This window comes from Mesoplodon densirostris, chromosome 7 (genome assembly GCF_025265405.1).
Source record: "Mesoplodon densirostris isolate mMesDen1 chromosome 7, mMesDen1 primary haplotype, whole genome shotgun sequence".
Taxonomy (NCBI): Eukaryota; Metazoa; Chordata; class Mammalia; order Artiodactyla; family Ziphiidae; genus Mesoplodon; species Mesoplodon densirostris.
The window spans coordinates 105,687,061-105,705,775 of NC_082667.1; the positions used below are offsets into that span (position 1 = coordinate 105,687,061).

General features: G+C 37.7%; 1 protein-coding gene across 2 annotated transcripts; it reads right to left on the bottom strand.

Moving 5' to 3' along the window:
• Nucleotides 1–331: 331 nt before the first annotated feature.
• On the bottom strand, nt 332–18,285 carry IL18 (interleukin 18). 2 transcript variants are annotated; one of them, XM_060104100.1, is made up of 6 exons: nt 18,110–18,285; nt 9,214–9,300; nt 8,414–8,425; nt 3,873–4,007; nt 2,946–3,079; nt 332–576 (listed from the first exon to the last, which is right to left on the bottom strand). In XM_060104100.1, exons 2-6 carry the CDS (start codon nt 9,290–9,292, stop codon nt 355–357), a joined length of 582 nt encoding a protein of 193 aa, XP_059960083.1. In that variant the 5' UTR covers nt 9,293–9,300; nt 18,110–18,285; the 3' UTR covers nt 332–354. The 2 variants fall into 2 exon arrangements, with proteins under 2 accessions (XP_059960083.1, XP_059960084.1); XM_060104101.1 differs by lacking the exon at nt 8,414–8,425.
• Between the last annotated feature and the right edge of the window lie 430 nt (nt 18,286–18,715).

Genomic DNA, 18,715 nt, shown 5'->3' on the forward strand with positions numbered 1-18,715 from the left:
CATTAAGGTTTTAAGTATTTTCTTAAAAACTAGAAAATTCAAATATCAGTTTTATTCATCATTAGACCAATAACCCAAAATATTCAAAACACTTCTATTGAATATAATCTATTTTCCCATTAACACTGTAGAATGTGTTTTCAAACTATGCATTCTTTTTACATTATACAAATATTGTATTCACCTGGACAAGAGGAAGTCCATTCAATTTCATGAAAGCTTATTATTCATTTCTCAGTAGTATTTTTGAGATCATTATTCATTTTATTTCATCAGTATAATTGTAGGTTCGAACTCTTATAACCCTTTTGAAACACAAAAACGCAGAAAGTTCAAACTATGCAATTTTAATATCTAGTTCTTGTTTTGAACAGTGAACATTACAGATTTATCTCCATTTTCATCCTTTTTTTTCAAAATGAGTTTGAAAAGGTCGTTCTCTTTTTTACAGGCTAGAAAGTATCCTTTGTACAATGAAGACTCAAATTGTATCTTATCATCATGTCCTGGAACACTTCTCTGAAAGAATATGATGTCATTTCCTTCATCATCAATATTATCAGGAGGACTCATTTCCTATAGAGAAAAAAATTACTTAATTTTTTTAGGACATGACCAATATGAATATATGCAGTTTATTTTGAAATATATTACTACACAGAATTAAAGAGGTTTATATTCTCAAGAGTTAAGAAAAAAACTCTCTGATTATAGGAATACTGATCTCCTTTCCCTCTTAATTTCTAACCTCCCATTCTTCTTGTCCACTTTGGCTTTTCACACTATGGAATGCACATTCAGGTCCAGGCCTCTAGTTTTTTCCAATATACCCATCAGATGATTTCCTTCTCTCCTCTCCCATTAAGTGGAGTCCATATTTGCTTAAGATGAAGTAGAGTTCCAGCAAAACCCACAACCTTTTTAGGCTAATATCAGTTCCTGTCTTCTCCAGCCATTCACAGCTAAAGACATTGATGACCTCCACCCATAGGCCTAGGGTAGCTCCAGTTTGTGAACCAACAGTGAGAGAGGCAGGAAGTGGCAGTAATCTCAGCTGTTTCCTTCAGTGGAGCCTAGAACTGAAACTGGCTATAAATAGACCCATTACTTGTTCTAGGGCTTAGTTAGCAGCTTTTGGTGCTTCCCTGCCAAGCATTCCAGTTCCATAGTAGTCCTGAGTTTCTATCCTGAAAGTAGTCTGTCTCTTGGCTGGACCTTGCCCTGGGAGGCCAGATGGTGATTCCTATATCTCAGCTGCAGAGTAGGGATTTCCTAAGAATGGCTAGATCACTTGAAACTATAATCCTGCTGGTCACCTAACTGACAGTACTGCCTGCACTTTTCCTACTTTTGCATCATGCCTGATTTCAGGATGGACTAGAAAATGTGAGGACCACCTCAGGTTCTTTCCATGTTAATCCCAGAACCAGCAGAAAATTTAAACTTAATTTTGACCCTCTGGTAGCAAAGATCTTATTGATCCTAAGGACTGGCAGAGAGACCTTCAGACTCAAAATAGCATCCCAGCATCCTCCTTAGATACCGGAAAGAACCTGTTTTTTTCCCCCAAGCTTCTCAGTCAATTATGGAATTTACAGCCATAACTCTTGACCTTTGTCCTTTATCAACAAGTGTGAATCTTGAATTAATGAGAGGATAAATTAGTTCTCCCATTCTATTATTTGCCAAGCACTTTTTCCATCTTCTTGACACTCTCCCCAGTCTCTCAATAAGAATCTACTTATATATAGATCAGGCTTTTCCCAGTTTCTGACCCTGTCTCTGCAGCTGAATTAGTTTTCCTCTATCCCACATGGCTTGAGCTTGGCCATCTCCCTCTTTCCCTTCTGATTTTGTTGCCAAGTAATAACATGCTTAATCCTCTCCACCCTACCTGTCCACCTCCAGGCTTCTAACGCCATTACAATAACTGAGCTTCCTACCTGTCAGGTCAGGGAGCAGGGACTCCAAATTGTCACCTGAAGAGGTGGTACTCTGCTTGGAAGGGGATGGCTAAGGGATTTGTTTGGAGGCTCTGTTTGTTACAGATACACTGATCTTATCTGTATTATATTTTAGAGTGGCTTTTTCCTCCCTCCCAAGTTGCCCCTTGGCATGTCTATGAAAGTCATACTCTAACTTTCAGTGGGAACTGGGTGATCTTTATTGCGGTTTTTTATTGGCAAATCCCCACTCAGAAAGTCTTCAAGACATGGGATTCACCTTTGAAACACTGCCAATTTGTGAGCATACTCTGCCTGCTCTCATTGGGAGGAAAGTTTTCTGGGTCAACCCATATCTATAGTTAATGGTTGTTTATCTAATAATAATGGAAAAACTAGAGAAAAATAGTGATGGAGGATAGAGAAAAAAGCAGTGGCCAGAAGTAATTTATACATGGCTTTGAGATACATTACACCATTGCTTTTACAACAGATCCTACTAATTTTGTTCACTTAGATTTACATTAAAAATAACATACATCAACTGAAAGCTGAAGGTTGTAGCTAAGACTTAGGCTAAGAAGTAGGAACAAAACAATTAGGGATTAAAATATTATCATCATGATTTACAAAGTAGAGGGTTTACAGAAGAATGATTAACTTCATTCTGTGTAGCAGGACTTATTCTGGAAAGTCACATGCAGTTCTTAAACATGATAATTTATATATATATTCTGTATTATTATTTATCTATAGATTGATTATTCAGAAGACCTAGGTTATGAAACAAGTGTTGATCCCCTTCCTCCCTACGGCAGGCTCAGAAAAACCATGATGTTACTACAGTAGGTTAAAGAGCTTGACAATTTTTAGTAACTGTCTATTTTAATGGTTCTCTACTTCTTGCTATTCTTATTCTAGACAGAAGGTTGGACTGGGGATATTTTGGTTTTCTAATTTTGCACATCAATATAACTAAAACAAATTAAGGCTCAGTCTTACCTTAAAGGAAAGGATTTTGTTCTTACAGGAGAGAGTAGAAATTTTCTTAGAGTGCACGGAGATGGTTACTGCCAGACCTCTAGTGAGGCTGTCTTTATACATACATATGATAAATATGGTCTGGGGTGCATTATCTAAAATAAACATTCACAAATGAGAACACTAGTTAGAAAAATTTTTCCAAATAAGCATTTAGGGAAATTAATCAAAGGTTAATCCTTAATAGGCCCATTACCAATCCCACACTCTGAGATTCAGCCATGTAGCAGAAGGAGACTATACACAGTGACACACATATTCTTTAAAACACATTTAAATATGTATTATAATACAAATGCAACAACTTTTAAAGTGTTTTAGAGATATTCTGAATTCTAAAAGATTGTCTTTAGCTTTTAAACGCTAAATAGAATATTAAAGGTAAAAACTCAGCATTTTTCAAGAGTGCATTATTCACTTTTTCAACTCTGCCTAAACTCTGATACTTGAAATTCATTCCTTGGAAGGCACAGTAAAGTTATTCATTTTCTAAGGCACTCTAAATTTCTGGTGGAAGACAGACTTATTTGAAGTGCTTTTATATTTAATTTTGACTTCTGAAAATGTTATCAGCAATTTCAGCTATAACTAGCAGGTATTAAGGATCCAACTCAATGGAGAGCATATACAGTTAATGCAATTACAGTGAAGGGATTGTGATCCAAATGTAGGCTCAAAGATCATGACCCCAGCACTATCTTTATTGTATCAATTCTTCAGCCCAACTAAAAATTATGGATACCCTATAAAGTTTCTTGTAAGTGAAATTATTACTACCATGACTTTTCATGTAAGCATTAGGTCTATCACAGAAAATGTAGGCAGTTAAATGGAATGGGAAGAAGTAGCTTGTCATTTCCATGCTTACAAATGTATGTAAAAAAATACCTGAACAGTCAGAATCAGGCATATCCTCAAAGACGGGTTGACTTCCCTGGTTAATGAGAAGAACTTGGTCGTTCAAATTTCGTATGACTGAGAACTTAGGTTCAAGCTTGCCAAAGTAATCTGATTCCAGGTCTTCTACAACACACATGAAATCTCATTTAAAAAATAATCTTTTTTTTCTAAATTTACAAATAGGCATATTATATATTCCAGTTTTCAATAACAATCACAATCTTCTGTTATAGAAGCTAAGGTAAAGTTGCACAGTGCTTTTTAACCCACTTCCAGGGGCATACCTTGATTCTTATTATCACTTAGAACCACTCTACTTTTGAAATCTTAAATTCAAATATCCTACTTTTGACCACAATCTCCTATCTTTTTAGTTTTCTTATACTTTTCTTCCACTTTACTGAGTCTTCCTGATTCTTACATTTTCTTCCTATCTAACCTCTTCCTGTCTTCTCTTTCTTCTCTATGCAGCCTGGACCTCATGGTTCATCATTTTATCTACACTTTTGCCAGTATCTTAAATCCCAAACTCATTTGTCTTTTACTACAAAACTCTAAACCTGGCTGCTGAGTGCGCTGCTGGTAAACAATCATAAAAATGTTCAAATTGGTGCCATAACAAACACATCAATTGTCAATACTTCTTTTCCAGTTCAGCATTCTCTTCCATAGTACATAGCTTCAATTTCAAGCCTTCTTCATTCTCCTCAGGATCTCTGCATCATCACCTCTGCTTTCACTTTCAGCAAATGATTTCATGCTACTTCACTTACAAACTTAACTATGGCATCACCTGTTATTTCCTCTACCCTCTTGTCCCAAGAGAAATGTGAAAAAGGTCTCTCTTCTGCTACCTAAGGTTAACCCCATTTGTGCTCTGCATGTACTTTCAATTAAACCTTGATTTATCAATTATTCCCTCTCTTCCATCAACTCAGCAATTCTACTTCCTGGATTTTATCCTAAGGAAACATTAGAGAAATGTGTAAATATTTCTCTACAAGAATGTTTATGGGAACACTTTAATAATAAAAACAAACTGGAAACAACTTAAATGTCCATCAATTGGGAATTGATCAAATAAATTTTGATATGCCCTTACTATGAATTGTCATGAATTTAATATAATTGTAATTATTCATTGCCATGGAAGATGGAAAGATGTCCATGTGTATTAAAGTAGAAAAAGAAGCTTAGGTATAGTATTATATATATATATATATATATATAACATCAAAATGACAGCAATGAATATTTTGGGTTTTTTTCATATTTTAGTTTCTCATTTTCTTATCTTCATTGCCTGAATTATTTATAAAAAACAAATTCTTTTTATAATCAGAAAAACATAAGGCTTTACATTTTGAGATTTAAAACACCTCCATCAACAGAATCCCACTTTGTAGCTAGTATTATTTCTCTCCTCCTTTTAATGGCCAAGCTTCTGGCAAGAATTGTATGTATCATTTCCTTACTTTCCATTCACCCTTTTACTCATTGCAAGCTTCTCCTCACTGGCTGCATTTCTCCATCAAATTGCTTTCACCGAGATCACCAAACTCCCTGTTGCTAAATGTAATAGATACTTTCTGGCTCTTGGTTTTCAAGGCTACAAAATTCAACAGTTCCTATTATCTCTGTCTTGAAATGCTCTTCTGGGATTCTGTGGCATTCTCTGTTTTTATTCTTCCTCTTTGGTTGCTCTGTTCTTTATTAGCTTCTCTTTATACTGAATCCTTTAAATGTAGGTATTCCTCAGAGTTTAGTCCTTGGCTTTTACTTCCTCGTGCTACACATTTCCTCTGATTTGTCATGTTATTCTTATAGCTTCAGATGTAATTTCTATTGTATATATGTCTCCCACATCTGTATATCCAGCCCCATATTTTCTCCTGAGTTTAGAACCACATGTCCAAGAATCTACTGGACATCTCCATTAGGATGTCCCACAGATATCATCATTCATCATCAATAAATTCATCATCTATCTTCCTCTTTGCCCTGCAAACCTCTCTACTCTGCTCTTCCTCTTGCGTTTCTTATTTCACTGAATGGTACAAATTGCTTACATGAAAAAACATAGGCATCATCTTTTCTGTCTTTCTTTCCATCGCCTTCCAAATCCATGTCCTGTTGATTCTTCCAAGTTTTTCTAAAATCCATTCACAGCTCTTCAATGGCACCCCACTCTGCCTACCTTAATTCATGTCGCCATCATTTCTTATAGGGACTACAATAATAGCTTCTTTTTTTTTTTTTTTTTGCGGTACGCGGGCCTCTCACTGTTGTGGCCTCTCCCGTTGCGGAGCACAGGCTCCGGACGCGCAGGCTCAGCGGCCATGGCTCATAGGCCCAGCCGCCCCGCGGCATGTGGGATCTTCCCGGACCGGGGCACGAACCCGTGTCCCCTGCACCGGCAGGCGGACTCTCAACCACTGCGCCACCAGGGAAGCCCAGTAATAGCTTCTTAATTGGCATTCCCCTCCCCTCTTTTTTTGCCCCCACAGCAATTCTTTATACTGAAGCCAGAAGGAATTAAAATTCAATTTTAATTAAAGTTAACATTCAGAGATACGATCATGTTATCTTTGAATTTTAATGAATGACACTGCCACCCGGAATAAAGATTATATTTTCCATGTTTTCCTTGCAGTTGGTGCCATATGACTAAATTCTAGTCAATGGAGTATGAGTGGATTTGATGTTACAACTTCTAAATAGAACTTTTAAAAGGAGTGGGCCTGTCTTCCTCTTATTTTGAACACTTTCTTGCTAGCTGGGATATGGACCCAGGAAATGTAATGATGATTTTCAAGTATGTAAATGAGTTCAACAACTAGGGATGATGGAGTAGAAGAAGACAGAAGGAACTTTAGATTCCAACGTCATCAGGCTGCATCCAGCCATACTAATACTGAACTGCTTACTTGGATTCGTATTCGAGCGAAATATTTTCTATCTTATTCAGTTACTGTATTTTTGGATCTCTTTGATACAGCAAACTCATCTGTATCCTAGATCATACATATTGTGCTTAATGAATCCCCATTACCCCAAAGATAAGGTCCAAATTCCATATCTTGGACTAACAGAACCTTCTCGATCTGCACCCTATTTATCATTCTTCTCTCATCATTTTCCTACTCTTACTCTACTCCCATTCTGAATTACTCTTAATTCCTCACACATACCATGCTTTCTTTCATACCTTGATCTTTGCATGTGTTCTTCTCTCTGCATAGAATACCTTCTCTTGGCTAACCCCTATTTACTCTTCAATTCTGTTCCTCTTTCAAAATGCCCTCCCAGAATCTACTGGACTAAATTAGGTGCCCTTCTATGTGCTCCCATAGCATCTGTGCCTTCATAACTCTTAACATACCACATTCCATTTGCCTCCCTAATGTGCCTGCTTCTCCCTCTAGGAACTGTGTTTTGCTCACAATTGTATTGTAGGGCCTAACATAGTGCCAGAGATACAGATGCCAATATTTATTGAATCCAATAAATAGGAGTAGGGCAATCTTTAAGAAACATGAGGAGCTATAGGACAATAACATTTCAATAAATCTGGAAAAGAAACTGGAAGGAATAGCATTTTTCAAAAGTTCCTGTTGTATATTTCCAGTCCAGTAAGGATCACCTCAAGAATGGAGAAAGTGCTTTTTAAGGAAAAGTATGAGAAACTAATGACCTTTAATAATCTGGGGGTCCGTGAGAGCAGTGGTCCCAAACCTTTTTGGCACCAGGGACCGGTTTCTGGAAGACAATTTTTCCATGGGCTGGGGCCGTGGTTTGGGTGGCGGGATGGTTCAGGCAGTAATGCAAGTGACGGAGAGCAGCAGGTGATGCTTCACTTGCTCACCCTCTGCTCACCTCCTGCTGTGCGGCTGGGTTCCTAACAGGCCGCGGACTGGTACTGGTACTGGTCCACGGCCCAGGGGTTGGGGACCCCTGCGTTAGAGGATCATAGGCTTTATATGTGTATGATCCTCCCTGAATGCCAACAGGACAAGGAATGGGTACATCTACTTAGGAAGACAATGACTCAACCTAATAGGTCTGTTGCTCTACTTTCCCCCATCTCCTCTACTTCCAGAATTCTCTGAACCCTGGGAGCCTCCCAGGCTTCTTTTCAGAGCACTTCTGAGAGGGAAGGTTGAAGAAGGAAGATGTTCCTGATTTTGGACAATTCTCATGCTTCAACCCCTTTTCCTATGTACTCCAGAGAATCCATGACTTTCTGCTAATCTCAGGATCTATGTAACAGGCAAGGTCTATTTTGCAGATTCTAATAGCTGAGAATTTCCTAAGATGTAGAGAAGCGTATTTTATTAGAAATTCCCTTATAGTCATCTTTATTCCAAGGCAGTGCTACTGAGTCCACATTCCTTTGAGGGAATATTAGCTTCTCAAATAGATTGGTACCAGTTTTTCAGCTGAGAATGGTGATACGGATGTGCTGGTGGGATGCTTACTCAAGTAGCTATTTATTTTTACAAAGAAAGAGAAATAAATTTATACTTTACCATCATTTTCAGCTAAAGGGGAAAAAAGAGAAACAAAATATGTTAAATTCTATATTTCTATTAAATTTCCTCTCACTCTTCTCTTTTATTACTCTTTTCTGCCCCTCTGCATTCTCTAACCCCTGTCTTACTGGTGATGGCTTTTGTTGGCCCCATAAAAATATAACATAATCATCCAAAGGGTCCCATAAAATGAAGCTAATTAGACTTAGTGTGATCTCAGGTATGTTAGATATAAAACCTAAATCTAGGGTTTATAAATAGAAATTTGTAGCCAAAAAGAAATTTTATAAAATGATAGATTTTACTCTTAAATTTATTGCTTCAATGGAAAGTCACCTAAGAACTTTCTATGAAGCTTTCAAATGAAACCAAACTGCCCAAGGAAGTTCAATCATAAGAATCTGTTTTTATTTGTCAAATGTACTTACATAAAATGGTATAACTCACAGAACTCTAGATTTCAGATATGTATCTCTTACATAATTTGCCAGGTTGCTTTGGGAAATCATATATCCAATTTTCTGGGATTTTCATGACGTGCACCTGCAGCCACCTTGTGAGTGGGCTACTACTAACTAAGTGCCAGGACATGTGGCAGGACAAGGTGCTGAGACCTTGGACATGTTATGGTTAATTTCTAGAGACCTAATATTTTTTTTTCAAGAGAAGTGTGTCATTAGTGTTACAATGGAATTTGGTGACAAAAAACAAGTCACTTAATAGTTCACCTTACAACATCTTTTCTAGCTGAATACATTTATCTAAACCCTGTATTTGGTCTACGGTTTTGAACTTACCTACAAAGTAAAGGGTATTGTTAATAAATTTCATTTCCACAAAGCTGATGCAATTGTCTTCTACTAGTTCAGCAGCCATCTTTATTCCTAATGAAAGCAAAGAGTCATCTGTTAAAAGGTAGTGATTTTTCCTTTTACACAAAAGGAATCTTTTACCACTTATTGCCTTCTTCTACCTCCAATTTCAGAAATCCAGCATGCTGATGAACACTCTGGACATTTAATAAATGCCAGGAGTCTTCAGTTTATGAATGTATAAGTTCAAACATTCTTTTGCAAACCATTAGATATTCGGAATCTAGAAAGCATTTTCTCATTAAACAATGTTATAAAAGGTGGATATGTAGTCCATTATTGAACTGAATTATTGTTCCAGTATTTTGGTGGAAATATACATATATTATCAGAATAAATATAGGATGCCAGAAACACACCTAATCCTGTCCTTTAACTAGGGGCTGGTTCCATCTCTGTCTTACAACCAATGGGATCCTGTGAGTGAGAGACTGAAGATTGTGACTTCATTGTCAAAGTGCTAAAGGTGAGGCAATGATAAAAAATGGTGTTTCTGCCTGGGAGTGGGGGCTAGGTGGGAGGAGGCTGAAGGGCTCTGGCATCTGATGGCTCTCTTTCTCTCTGAGCAGTAGCAGCTTTTGGTCTGGAGTCTGGACTATACTATGCTTTTTGCACAAGTAATACATGAATACAATCTTCCTGTAAAACATCAAATAATACAGGATTTGAAAATGTTAACAATTCTTTTTGCTCTTCTCCTTTGTGCCACCCCACCCAACCCCACTCCAGTGTGGTGTATAGCCTTCCAGACCTTTGTTTATGGAGCAGGAGTTCTAAATCTGGGAAATCTGTGAACTTGGATGGGGAAAAAATTACACAATTATTTTCACCAACTTCTAACTGAAATTTAACAGTTCCTTCCATTATGGTGTAGGAAACAAACCACAGTATTATTCACAGTACCTGTGACTATCATTAATAGACATACATATTTCTTACTGTATTGTAATTGTTGCAGAGATCTTGAAATATGGTTTAAACTCATTTCTACTTTGAAATATATGGAAGTTATTAGTCCCAACAGGACATCTTGTTGTTAGTGTGTTAATAAGGAGGCACATTATACCTTATCAAAATGTGTTAAAAATCTTTTGATAACCTTTTAATTACAAAGGGTTTCCTTTCTAAGTATTTAATTTTATGCATATAAAAGCGTGATTCTGAGAAGGGGTCCACAGACTTCACCAGATTGTCCATGAGGGTCCATGCCACAGAAATGATTAAGAAATTCTCCTCTAGAGTTCAGAAGTCCCTTGGTTTCCTGAGGACAGTTTTATGGTTGGTGCTCCAAGGAAGGTGGTTGGGTCACAGTTGTCAATTGGTATATATGGGGGTGTTCATACGTCTATACTTAGAGGTTGAGAAATGACTCAAATTTTTTCTAGCATAGTTTGCTGAGGCCAAACATATACAGAGGAAGCAGGAAATTAAAACCCAGTAGAAAACACTTAATCCAAATTAAGCTAACACAAAATAAATGTTAGTTGATGGCTATTTTTTGTTTTGTTTTGTTTTACTTTTTATTATGGAAAATTTGTATACATTGTGAAATGATCACTACAATAAATCTAGTTACCATCTGTCACTGTACAGCTACAAAAATCTTTCTTTTATTGTGATGAGAACTTCTAAGACAACTTATTAGTAACTTTCAAATTTGCAATACAATATTATTGACTATAGTCTACATGCTGTACTTTACATCCCATAACTTATTTATTTTATAACTTGAAGTTTGTACCTCTTGATCCCCTTTACTCATTTTGCCCGCCCCATCCCCCTCCCCTCTGTTGACCACTAATCTGTTTTCTATGAGCTTTATTTTATTTTGTTTTGTTTGTTCATTTGTTTTGTTTTTTAGATTCCACATAGAAGTGAAATCATGTAGTATTTATCTCTCTGTCTGATTTGTTTCACTTAGCATAACACTCTCAAGGTGTATTCATGTTGTTGCAAGATTTCATTATTTTTATGAATGGTAGTCCATTATATATACCATATCTTCTTTATCCATTCATCCATTGATGGACACTTACGTTGTTTCCATATTTTGGCTATTGTGAATAATCCTGCAATGAACACAGGGATGAATACATTTTTTTTGAATTAGTGTTTTTTGTTTTCTTCAGATAAATATGCAGAAGTAGAATTGCTAGATCATACGGTACTTCTATTTTTAACTTTTTGAGGAGATTCCATACTGTTTTCCACAGTGTCTGCACAAATTTGCATTTCCATCAACAGTGCACAAGAGTTCCCTTTTTCCCACATCTTCGCCAACACTTGTCATTTCTCGTTCTTTTGATAATAGCCATTCTGACAGTTGTGAGATGATAAGTCATTGTGGTATTGATTTGCATTTCTCTGATGGTTAGTGATGTTGAGCATCTTTTTTATGTACATGTTGGCTATCTGTATGTCTTCTTTGGAAAAATGTCTATTCAGATCTTCTGACCGTTTTAAAAATATATTTTTAAAATTAATTAATTTATTTATTTTTGGCTGCGTTGGGTCTTTGTTGCTGCATGTGGGCTTTCTCTAGTTGCAGTGAGTGGGGGCTATGGGCTTCTCATAGCAGTGGCTTCTCTTGTTGCGGAGCACGGGCTCTAGGTGCGTGGGCTTCAGTAGTTGTGGCATGTGGGCTCAGTTGTTGTGGTTCACGGGCTCTAGAGTGCAGGCTCAGTAGTTGTGGTGCATGGGCTTAGCTGCTCTGTGGCATGTGGGATCTTCCCAGACCAGGGCTCGAATCTGTGTCCCCTGCATTGGCAGGTGGATTCTTAACCCCTGTGCCACCAGGGAAGCCCCTTCTGACCATTTTTAAGGTCAGGAGCAGTGCAGGGGTGTGGTGTGCCCAGTGGTGTTAGCAGGTTAAAGGGAGAGTGCAAAGATAGCACCCACCAGTGCCAGTGCTAGCAAGATAGAGGGAAAATGCAAAAATAGCGTCTGCCAGTGCCGCCATCCAGGTGGAGAGAGTCCCAAAAGGCTCCTGCATCTCCCTCAGATGCTTTAAGATTAGCAAATGAATCTCCTTCACATATGGTCTGGATGCTTTTCAGACTGCTACTTTTGTGATGGGTCCTGTGGTGAGTGAGTCAGCACACAAGCCCTTTAAGAGTGGAATCTCTGTTTCCTACAGCCGTTTGGTTCTCCTGGATGTAAACTCTATTGATTTTCAAAGCCAGATGTATTGGGGGCTCATCTCTTTGGTGCAGTTCCCAAGGGCTATGGTGCCTGATGTGGGGCACTGACCTCTCACTTCTCAGGTAGTAGCTCTGTTTTGTGATATCAATCCTGATTATGGGTTGCTGCATCATAGGTGTGGTTTTTGGTGAGACCATGTCTCTCCCTCTCCTACCCATCTAGATGTGGCTCTTTTTCTTTTTCTTTTTTTTTTTTTTGTGGAGGAGATTTCAGCTAGTTTTTAGGTCTTTTTCAGAGGGAATGATCCATATGTAGCTGTAGATCTGCTGTCTGTGGCAGGAGGTGAGTTCAAGATCTTCTCAGGGCACCGTCTTGAACCAACTCTTTATTTGGTGGCTATTTAAGAGTTTTATCTAGATTCAGTTCATATATAATATATAAGCATATATATGTATATATATATGTACACATATGTATGGTTTTTAATTTATTTTAAATTTGTTTTATATTTTAATTTAAACAATAGAGAGAAAGAAAGAGCTTTTGGAATATCTAAGTGCCTTGATGAAAGGGCATCATGGCAGGGGTGGGGGTGGGGATATTGAAAATAAATGGCTGAGATTCCCAAAGAAAAACTATACCTTCTTGACAATTTCATCAAAATCTGGCCCCAAATATTTTAACATGGTTTGTTAGCACATTCTTTATTATTTTATTATTTTTCCCCTGCTAGAATGAAGGTTCCATAAGAGAAAGAACCTCTGTTAGGTTCAGTTTTGTATTCCAAGTACCTAGAATGGTGCCTGGTACATAGCAGACATCTGATAAATGTTTGCTGAATGAATGAATAAATGAAAAAATATCTAAAATTATAATAGTAATAAATGTTAAAAAATAATACCACAATAAGCTGTTATGTCTCAAGAACTTCTGAGATATTTAAAGAATAGCTGAGCTTACATTATACTGTCATGAAAGCAGCTATTTCTACCAGGTATACAAGACACTTCCATGTGGCAATAGTGTCAACAGTTCACAACTCACTTGACCTACCAGCTTTGAAATTGTCATTCCGGATAAACTATTTCATGTGGAGCTCACATATTTCATTTTGCCTATAAAGTGAGACTATTATTTTTATATTAAATTAGTTTGATTCTGCCTAGTTCAATTCAGATAAAATGTAACTTGCAGTATAGTTGTTTGCCAAAAGCTTGTAAAGGTGAGTCAGATTATAAAGTCCTTGTTTAAGTAGGCTAAAGAGCTTGAACTTTTTTTCTGAAAGTACTGACTTACTTTCAGTAGGAGAAAGACATGGTCAAATGTATGTTTCAAAAACCTCACTCTGGCAGCAGTGTAGAGAACGGATTTGATGGGATAAAGTTGGACAGAGGCCAGAAAACAACCGCAGAAGCAATTTTAACAGTTAAGAGTTGATGAGGCTACAAACTAAGGCAGTGGCTGTGGGGATGATTCAAGAGAGCTTAAACAGCAGGATTTTTTAGCTGATTGGTTGTGGGTCAAATGGAAGAAGGAGGAACTGAGGGTGACTTCAAAGTTTCTGGCTTGAGGAATTTGTTGAGTGGTTACCTCATTAAGAAAACAGAGGATGAAAGACAGGCTTGAGTGGAAAATAATTCAGTTTTGCAAATCTAAGAGATATAACAGAAGTCAAAAAACAAAGGAGGGCTTCCCTGGTGGCGCAGTGGTTGAGGGTCTGCTTGCTGATGCAGGGAACACGGGTTCGTGGCCCGGTCCGGGAGGATCCCACATGCCACGGAGCGGCTGGGCCCGTGAGCCATGGCCGCTGAGCCTGCGCGCCTGGAGCCTGTGCTCCGCAACGGGAGAGGCCACAGCAGTGAGAGGCCCGCGTACCGCAAAAAAAAAAAAAAAAAAAAAAAACAGAAAAAAAACCCCAAAGGAGCTTCAAGAAGGAGCTGCTTGGAGTCTGAAGCTGCAGTCCATAATTTAGATACAAGCTGAAACTTGTTCATTGAATTTGGCAATCAGGAAGTTTTGGTATCAGTAGAACAGTTTAGGGAAAATGGAGGAACGGAAGGCAGGTGGACAAAGATCTAGGACAGAATGGGATGAAAAAGAAAAGTAAAGACAGTGAATATAAACTATTCTTTCAGGAAGTTTAGCTATAAAGAGAGAGGGTGGCGGTTACTGGGGGATACATAACTTGCAAATTTCAATTTCTGGCTCCAGATCCACGGTTCCAACTGTAAGATATACTAATGAATTACTTTCTAAAGTATGTCCAAATAACCTGTCCCAAACTGAAACCTGGGAGTCCTTCTAAACTCTTTTGTCTAACCTTCTCCTGTCTCAAAAATACTGTAGATTATAACTCAGAAATATGTCTAGAATTTGGTATCTCCTCTCCATCTCCACCAGCACTATTTTAAATCTAGCCCTTGTCACTTCTGGTATTTTCTATTTTCTATTCCTCTACTTGTTTTTCTTGCTTTCAGATTCTCACTCACTCCACGCGGTACTCATTTATTTCCCCTGCCAGGCCAGAACTTCCCCTCCCTTTTTTGCCTGCCAAACCCTTCTTCTCCCTTTATCCTTCAAGTCACAGCTCAAAAATCTCCTCTAGGAAAACTTCCCTGACTCCTCCATTCCGAGCTAATCATTCTCTCCCCAGTGTCCACATCCCCGTCCCCACGTTCATGCTTCTAAAATACCTCTTATTACCCTTAATTAAGATCACAAATAGGTGTGCCGACTTCCATCTGAGTTTCTCTAAGACAATGAGTTGTCTTGTTTTTTCAATCTTTTTAACACCTGGAAAGAGCTTATACAGAGTAGGAGCTCAATAAATGTTAAATGTTTGCTGATAAGCCTTGTCGCCATGACAACAGTGTGTAAAGGGAATGGCAGAAATTTTTTTCTGTCTTAAAACTTAAACTCCATCTGAAAGCCAGTGAGAAAGGGAAAGAATATGAAGGAAGTCTGAAAACAGATTTTTAAAAATAGAATAATTTCTCTAAAATTCTTCCTCTTCTTTCTTTTCCTAGTAGTTTCTTTACTTTCTCTTTTATTTCATGTGAGTGTTTATCTTGAATTCTTTATTTTCTTAGCACTTTTTGTTAGATCTCAATACATCTATGATTACAAGTATTGTGTTCCTCTTCCTCTCCTCCCCCCTAATTTTCCTCTTTTCCTTTCTCATCCATGTTCCTTTGCTTCTTAACTCTAATCTGTGAAAATTATAGTTCCCATTGGATAAAAATGTTTTGAATATTTCATCTAAGATTCTGAGATTATTGACTTGAAAGAAAAGAGTTATAAACCACCCCAGATAGATCCTCCCATGAGTAAGCAGCGATAATCGATTCTTTGCAACAACAAAAGTTTCAGTTATACAAGCCTTGGAAACTAGCCAGAGGCTAGTGAACAGTAGAAAATCATGATGGAGATTAAACCATATGTGTTCCAATCTTTCCTGGGGCAAGTTATTTAATTCTGAGGGTCTCAGTTTCCTCATTTAGAAAAGAGAGAGTTGCATGGTCAATATTTAAGTTTTGTTCCAGCTCCAGCATTCTGTAATTCTAGATTCTAGTTAAGACTGCAAAGAGAGAACTATTTATATGTGGCAAATGCCCTAGTAACCACTTCCTCATAACTCTAAAACAACACATATTGATGGAATATTTATTATATAACCAGCTTTGCTAAGCCACTGGGAGTTTAAAAGCATACTATTAGATTAAAAGTAAAAATGTCTTGAACTTGAAAAGCAATAATGATTATGTTTATCTTTGCTGTGGAACTCTCATTCTGTGGAATAGGTATGGGATGAAATGAGGAAGCACGTTGCCTAATTAATTCACTAAAATCAGGCAGGTAATCATCTCTACAGCAACAAGATCAAAATCTAAATTTTCAGTTCTATAAGTCATTTTGTCCTTCAAAATTTTGTCATCTTAGGAAGGTAAGTATGTGGGCATGGTACAGGTGGGGGTGGAAGAAGACTCAGGTAAAAATTTAGGTAAATAGTTAAAGATAAAAGGTGTATATAATCAACTGCTAAATACAGACTCAAAGCAAGAAGCCAAAATAGAACTGCTGGAATGGCCTTGAGGGAAAAGGAGAATTGAATTTAATCCTGATTGCTTGACTGAATAGATGGAGGGGAACATGGAAGAGCATTTATGTGACAATTAACACAAAATTATGGTGGGGAGTGGAACTGAACGGAGCTTTTTTTTTTTTTTTTTTTTTTGCGGTACGCGGGCCTCTCACTGTTGTGGCCTCTCCCGTTGTGGAGCACAGGCTCCGGACGCGCAGGCTCAGCAGCCATGGCTCACGGGCCCAGCAGCTCCGCGGCAAGTGGGATCTTCCCAGACCGGGGCACGAACCCGTGTCTCCTCCATTGGCAGGCAGACTCTCAACCACTGCACCACCAGGGAAGCCCTGGAGCTATTTTTTTACTGTAGTGGAACAATTCTGCTGTCTTGCAGTAAACACAAGGTAGGGTGGGGTTAGATTATGGAGGGTTTGGGAACTCACATAGAAGTGTTTGCATTTAATCTCACAGAAGATAGGAAAGCAGATTACTGAGCTGGCAAGGGTATTATGAAAAAGATTAGAGACAGGCTATGAAACTATAAGAATTCATGTAAGAATTCATAATATTCATGTAGGGATATTACGGACAAGCCAGATTTAAAAAGATATTTTGAAGAAAGATTTAATAGAACTTGAAATAGCTAGATATAGGCAAAAAGAAGAGTTTAAGAGTGTCCTAATTTTTGTTATTTATACTTTCAAATGGAGATATTTACTCAGCCCTTCCTTTATGTGAAATAAAATTCTCCTGGGGAATGCTATAATATTGTCCAACGTAGGCCAGCCTAAGGGTGCTGATGCAGATTCCATCAAGATTATCAACCTTTTGCAATTTTTTTGTTTGCTTTTAAAATAGTTGATTCAGAGTTGAGACTCCCTTATTAATAGAAGCTTATTTATTTTAGCACTCTAAAGCAGTGATTCTCAGGAGTTTACGAGGTCAAAGAGATTTTCATAATAATTCTAAGATATAATTTGTCATTTTCACTCTCATTTTCTCATTGAGTGTACAATAAAGTTTACCAGGGGCTACATTTTGAGTGATATTGCATAAACTGAATGCAGAAGCAGATGAGAATGCAGCTGTCTTCTACTAAGCCAGATATTACAGAGATTTGTAAAAATAAAAACAATGTCACTCTTCATAGTAGTTTTTTTGGAATATATAGTTATCCGTAATTTAAAATGTTATTTATGCTAACATGTTATGTGCTTATTGTTATCTTAAAATAAATTAATAGGTCACTATTTTTTTTTACATTTCTCAGCTTTAATTTCTAATACGGCAAATGACGGTACTACAGTAAAAAACCTAAAGAAACAAAAATTCTTCAGGATCCTCAATAATTTTTAGGAGTATAAAGAGGTCACGAGACCAAGAAGTTTGAGAACATTTCCTCTGAAGTGATACTCTCCAAGGTTGGCTAAAAGAGAGAAAAAGATTTTCCTCTGACTATGCTACGTTCCTTATGTTGTTACTGACTAGTCGCCCATCATAGTGATGTCAGAGAAGTTACCTCTCAATCGCTTTTCTAGCTTATTTATTTACCTCGGATTGCCATGCCTGGGTTTCTAAATAACGAGTAATGATATTTCTTACCTGTGCTCAATAATTTCCTAGGAGAGGACGTTATCTGAAAGGTTTGAAGTCTCTTTCTTTTCCCGATAGAAGGCAGCCCTTCAGCAGCCAAAGCAGACAGCCAGGAATGTGGAAAGCTTTGGGTAGCAGAACTCCCCGCTGCTTGTCCGGATCCAGCAGCCGTCTGGGGGAGGAGGGTGCCTAGCCCTTGGGAGAAAGGAGGAAGAAGGTGGAGGGAGGAGACTGTTCTGGCACGCCTCAGACCCGCCTTAAACGTGGGCTCTTTCCTAGGGCAATGGAACCTGAAATACAGTGTCAGAGAATACAGGAATTTCTTTTAATGTCAAATCACGGTATTAATGAAATCATTTCTTCTGTTGCAGTTCTGGCCCTTCAAAGCTTGTACCTCTTTCTGAAATACATCCAAGCACTTAAAAAAAAAAAAAAAAGCACCTGCTTGGTCAATTAGAAGCATCTTTTCTCGCATTAATCTTTCTCTTTTGAGACTTTCTACTCAGACTTCAGCACATTTTTTTTTCTTATCTAACACTGCTGAATAATCAGCCCTACAAGATAATTCCTATAATGTAATCACACCACCTAAAATGAAACTCTTAAAGAACAGAG

Bases quoted from the DNA above. Each gene is read 5' to 3' on its own strand.
- IL18 (XM_060104100.1), bottom strand. From the start codon at position 9,292: ATGGCTGCTGAACTAGTAGAAGACAATTGCATCAGCTTTGTGGAAATG. The intron at 3,080-3,872 runs GTATTTTTTTAC...TGTTTATTTTAG, and splicing joins GCCTGATTCTGACTGTTCAG to ATAATGCACCCCAGACCATA. The intron at 577-2,945 runs GTAAGACTGAGC...TTTTCTCTATAG, and splicing joins ACAAAATCCTTTCCTTTAAG to GAAATGAGTCCTCCTGATAA.